The sequence below is a fragment of the Sardina pilchardus genome, chromosome 22 (assembly GCF_963854185.1).
Source record: "Sardina pilchardus chromosome 22, fSarPil1.1, whole genome shotgun sequence".
Taxonomy (NCBI): domain Eukaryota; kingdom Metazoa; phylum Chordata; class Actinopteri; order Clupeiformes; family Clupeidae; genus Sardina; species Sardina pilchardus.
The window spans coordinates 19,107,005-19,113,265 of record NC_085015.1 but is presented as its reverse complement, the minus strand read 5'-3'; the positions used below and the strand labels follow the sequence as shown (position 1 = coordinate 19,113,265).

Genomic DNA, 6,261 nt, shown 5'->3' with positions numbered 1-6,261 from the left:
CACACCACCACAGCACCACCCTTGGTGTGTGTAGTGGAAATGACAGAGACGGCAAGAAGTATGGTACAACAAACAGCAGGGGGCAACAGAGAGTAAAGGTACAGCGCAATAATCCCTACCGTATGTCCCACCGCATTTTTTTTTCTAACTTGCAATCGGTAATGTATGTGAGGAGGCATAGGACGTTGACCTATTTAGATTTGGCAAATGAATATGCTTACTGTTAAACTTTAACGAACCTATGAAAGGCTTCACCCGGGCTTATTCAGGAACTTTGCTTTTAAAATAATAATTAAAAAGATTAGGCTAAGGTGTCTGAACTGTAAAAAAAGAGCATAGAGCTTATCTTTTTTAGTTAAATGTCACTTGCATAACCAGCTCTATACATTAAACATTGCTTTTGAAATGTGTTTTATTAAATGTTAATTAACATGTAGACTGTATGATTAATGTTTATAAGTAGGTGCTAAGTATTTAAGGATTTTCCTAACATTTTGGGTTGACACAAGGTGTCTACTATCAACAAGCAGTGTAGGAAAACTTCAGGACCGAGAGCAAAGTGGACATTTATCTGCTACTGTAACTTCAGCCAGTGTATAGTCTCAGTAATGATTACATTTCAAAGCATGTGAACTAAAATGAACCAAGCAGCACACCTTTGATGAGATCAGCAGTTGAGGACACAGAAAGTGCCACAAATGGTCATGGGTGAGGGTGAGGTAATTTGAGGGTGAAGCACATATGATTACTAAGTTACCCTAGTCATTATAATGTGGCCTCTCACACTGGTTTGTATTTAGCAAGTTGTTTAAACCTTGGCTAGAGTCATAGCAACACATACGAGCTGACTCAATGGATCTTTTTTGAGGCTGTTTGTTGCTGAATAAATGCATTCAATTTCCACCCAGAAACTAATTTCTGCATGAAAAAGGAACAGTGACGCCACAAAGAACTGTCTGTTACAGGCATGTCTGCATATAGGACATGTTCCTCTTTTGTCCTGTTGCATGCAATTTTCAATGCAATTTTCCAGCCACATCAGGATATGCCATATATTCAACTATATGTTCTCTGGCGTCAAACAGGGACAAAAAGGGGAGGGAGTCCATCTAACCTACACAATGAGTCAGCACGTTGTGGTTTCAGAGTTCCATTCTTATCTGTTCACAGCCAGACATACAGCTATAAAACAGTCTTTACGTTGTATGTACAGAGTACAGGAGATGAAACATTATCCAATGGTGCTGGAAGTAGCTTGTAAAATCTATTCCAAATCAGCTACATCATAAATTCATTTTCAGTGTGCAGACCATACTTGTACATTATATACAACACACTATACATCTTTAATAATAATGATAAAATATACAGTATTTTAATATAAATAATCATAATCTTCTAATAATCTATGGGCTAATCATCCTATATCACACATTAGATTGTCTTCTGATTTGTGTAACATCATTTTATGCAAAACTACATTTGTGTAGTTTAGCATCAAAGAAAATAAACTAAATGGCCACTAAATGGTCATGACTTTTCAGCAGAAGCACTTGTCTAAAAAATGAAGTAAATAGTAGTTTGCTTAGATTTTATATTTTCATAACATGCTTCTAGATACAAAACTTAAAAACATTCTGTTTGAAGAAGTAAGAGAGTAGGATAACAGAAGTGTTCTCTAACTATTGGAACCCACTTTCCTAAAAAAAGGCCCCGACAGTAGCCAGTTTGAATCTATACTTAAAACCAAACTGTTCTCGGATGCTTTCCGCTAACTGCACTGATTTACATATTCCGAATCTGCCTGGAAAATGATTCTACCTTGTGCGTTGTTTTAATATGATTTTTACCTTTTAAACTGTTATTTGCCTATTGTCCTTTTATGTTTTTATCAGTCTTTACTGTTTGCTTTTGTTTATGTAAAGCAATTGAATGACCTGTGTCTGAAATGTGCTAGGCTTCTGTTAAATAAACTTCATTTGACTAACCTAAAATCTTCACAAGCACAACCCAACTATTAAAATTGATCAATCACACCAGATTTACTGAAGTAAATAATAACGCAAAAGTGCTTTTGATTCACTGTACTTTATTTGTGTATCATGTCGTCCAAATGTCATTAGAAAAGTGATGCACTGAGTTGCATGCAACAGGGAATGTGTAACCAAGTACATGTAATATAAAGAGCTTACTGCTGAGGAGAAAAGTAGGAAATACAAAAAAAAAACTATCCTGCTGGAATGTTTGATCTATCCATGACTGAGAACTTTCTAGCACCAAAAACGGATTGATCTTGGTGTTTAACCTTGAGGTATTGCACTGGAAGTGATTCAGGTTTCAGCTAAGGAGTACAGAGGTATGGCTGTCATTATTCTATGGCAAGAGAACTACCTTCACTACAGAGGAGATGGTGTGCATCCATGCTGTTTTACATTACTCTAAAAACCAAACACTTAAGAAATATGATGTGAGTATGATGAAGGTCATGGTAAAGCCATGACATTCAGCATAGGTGCACCAATTATACCTTATGTAAAGCAGCACACATGCACATCCACACTACAAAACAGGCTTTTGAGCACCACTGTCTTACGTGATGAGTGGCACTTGAGGATTCGCTGTTCACAGAGTGTGTTTATCAAACAGGTACTCTCCCATGTTGCCGTGGGGCTCACTGGACGTGAGGCGGGTAAGACTGCCCATGTAGTCACCCAGCTTCTTGATGGTGTCATGGCTGTCTGTCAGGAAGTGACTCTCCAGGTAGTCGCACAGCTGGAACACAATTAATAGGTAGGTAAACTCAGGGATTAACGCCACACACACACGCACGCACGCACGCACGCACGCACGCACGCACGCACGCACGCACGCACGCACGCACGCATAGACGAGTCTTCAGTTACACGCCAGGTGTAGCTTCGCTGAAATGGATTCAGCAAGCTTACACTAATCACCCTCAGAAAAGCAGACAGACATAAAGAGTCGCAGTCACCACAAGACATGTTATCGCAGACAGACATGCACATGCATGTAGATGAAGAGCAACTCTGGTTATCTTTATCCAACAGTTTCTCTAAAAGACTTACATGGGGGTCGGCGTGGGTGCCGGCAATGCGATGGACATCGAGGATGGAGCTGTTTAAAGCCTTCTGATAGTCCAGAGAGAAACTGATGGCATCCAAACCGCCACGCCAATCCTCACGAGTAGGCTTCTGCAAAATGAAACCCGACATATTACAAAACTCATGTTTCAGTAACCAGAAACAAACTAACAAACATTGAGGATAATGAGTACACAATAACACACACAACAATGAACAACATGAACAACCTCATATTAAAATACAAAAGCAATCTGTTTCCAAAGAGTACAGTTAAGCTGGCAATACTGTGCTTCTCTTCTTCACAATTTTTTTTCAGTCAGAGTAATTCAAATATTATTATTATTATTATTATTATCACACACACACACACACACACACACACACACACACACACACACACACACACACACACACACACACACACACACACACACACACACACACACACACACACACACACACACACACACACACACACAGTCAAGTGGGAGACGTACAGCAACAGTCTGCAGTAGAATTCTGCCGCCTCTGCTGTTCTGGTACTCCAGCAGACTCTCTGCCTGCTCCCTCTCTTTCACAGAGCGCTCAAGGAAGAAACAAGAGAAGTTGGGAAGGGCCACATCATCCCTGTCAAAGTACATACCCTGGGGAAAGTATATCAAAAAACATAGGCTACTGTCAAACGAAATGAAACTTTGTATCTTTTTTACAAATAAAAAATATATATAAAAAAAATACAGTATCTTACCAGTGCAAGGTATGTATAGGATGCGGTCAGCTTGAGGTTGATGAGTTTATTAATGTTTGCCTCACTTTCCTGGTGGAAATTGTGTTTCACGGCGGACTGCATCTCTGAAAAATAAAAATAAAGTTGTGAGGAAGAGAAATGTAGCGCAATTACACGACATTGTAGTGTAAAGGTAGGCTAGTGTAGGCAACAACAATATTTCGGACCCTCCTCTTAGCCTAGCCCACGTACTTGCCTCTCTGCACGAAACAACTGAATGGCGAAATGATATGTCAAAATGAATTGCGCGTAGTCTGCTCTGCGCTTATATTGCGAAGTCAAAAAGTAATCACAACAGCAAGGTCAGTGCTGACGTTTCAAATTTCACCACTTCATCATGTGCTTGCGGTCATAAAACGTATGGAATTCATAATGTGCCAAAGCCCAACTTCTCCAAATTCAGGATTTGTAAATTGAATAGGCCTACAACACCTATGTGTGATTGAAAAATATCCTATGGATCCCTTCCAAACAAATAAATGTGAGATATACGTTGCGTTACAGGCTACCACACACACAACCCACTCAATATCTGACAAACAAATGCCCAGTTCTTGCATAGGCGATTATCTGTTCTGACCAGTAGGCCTAAACCTATGCAAAGAAATACATGGACCAAAGTCAGCTATTAGTTGTCTAATGCATCGGTGAGAAGAAACATAAAACAGTAGCTTACCTAAGGTGTCTTCCGTGTTACCTCAACGTTGTTTTGAAACTGCAACCGCGATGCGTGATGAGTGAACTTTCCAATATGGCAGCTAAAAACCTTTTTCGTCTAAATAAAAGACCTCTTGAAAGTATTGGCCGGGCTGCGTGTCATACGGCTATTCTGATAGGCTGAATTGTTTTTTATTATAATGTTTTTTTTAATTGATTTTATTTGAATTAATTAATCAATTATTTCATTTATTCATTCATTCATTCATTAGAGAAATGTCGGAAAAAACAACTTAAGTTCAATTATGCAAGCATGATTAAAAATCTTTACAGAACATCTTGAACAACTAACAAAAATCAATCACCTTGTCAGTTTAAGACTTTGCTTTGGGTTTTATTCACTGTAGAATTCCAGGACAAATGATGTTTCAAGTTGCAGAAATTCTTATGTTTCTTTAATTGTCTTTCTTTTCCTGCCATTTTTTATGCCACTGTACTTTGTGCTTTTATATTGACATGTTTGTAATGGGGTTCCTGTGCCTTTAAATTTCTTGAAGCTCTCCATTATATCACGTCTGTAGATGTATAGGACCATGCATTACAGTTAGTACGACTGCCATCTAGTGGAGGGAATATTCATCACATGTCATGTCCTCTGCCTGCCTGTCTCTAAATACTAAAAAACTAAATACTGTATAATGCATAGCTGTACAAATTATGACTGCCACTCAGTCCTGCACAAACTTCAATATGTCTCCATCTCCTCCATCCTCTACTCTTGCAACTTCTATGTATGTAAATGAGTGTGTGCATGTGTGTGTTTGCATGCCTGTGCGTGAAAGTGCATGTGTGCGGATGCTTGTGTGTGTAAAAATTTACATTTCAACATTATCATCCTGTATCGGCAACCCTATAGGCTTAAAACCATCGTCTACAGGCTGATGGGTGTACAGTCACTAAATGTACATATATTGATTTATTGTTTGGCCCCTGAATGAAATTACACAAAACTTGGCACACCCCCAGAGGCTGTCAGGTTAATCATACTACCAGAGATGGTTGAGAAAGGGTTCTAAAGGATCTTTGATACTAATGATTCATCATCAGCTTAGAGACAAAGAGATTAATTCAAACTTGACCTTTGGACCTGCAAGGTCTAATTCCCATTTTATATGGGTATATCAGACCATATTACTTCACTGTATCTGTCCGGAGAGCTTGAGTCAGAACAAAGGTGTGTGCTCTCTAGTCTGGAGACTGGTGCTTATGGTCTCAAATAAAGCAGCAAAACAATAACTGAAGTGGCCTTAACCATGGAAAATACTGTGTGGTTGCTGTTGCTGTGTCATGTTTTGGTAAGTGGACTTTTATTATCTCCATTTTTGCATAGCTTACAATGTGAAAGAAATGCCATTTACCGTGGATGTAACTATTACAAACAAAGTTTTCAGTATACCAGTTATCATATCATACAATTGTTTTTATTTTGTTTGTTTCTATTTGTTTCATTGTTTCATTTAATTAGATTTGAATTAGAGATTGTGTAGCCTACATTGAAGCTGCCATGCCAGACCAAACCTCTCAGGATTCTGGCATTGCTGTAGATTGGTAGGCCTAGGACCCATAGATGAGCTGAAGAGATTCTGTAGAGGAATCATCATTATCATTGCATATACGCATCAAACATTTACAAAGATACATCCTTACATACTA

The 6,261-nt window shown here is 38.7% G+C and overlaps 1 protein-coding gene across 1 annotated transcript; it reads right to left on the bottom strand.

Annotated features, from left to right (window-relative positions):
- Positions 1–2,072: 2,072 nt before the first annotated feature.
- zgc:56095 (Ferritin, lower subunit-like) lies at positions 2,073–4,676 on the bottom strand. Its single transcript, XM_062526493.1, has 5 exons — positions 4,568–4,676; positions 3,853–3,956; positions 3,602–3,748; positions 3,087–3,212; positions 2,073–2,772 (listed from the first exon to the last, which is right to left on the bottom strand). The coding sequence occupies exons 2-5, from the start codon at positions 3,952–3,954 to the stop codon at positions 2,623–2,625; spliced, it is 525 nt and encodes a 174-aa protein (XP_062382477.1). The 5' UTR covers positions 3,955–3,956; positions 4,568–4,676; the 3' UTR covers positions 2,073–2,622.
- Positions 4,677–6,261: the final 1,585 nt, after the last annotated feature.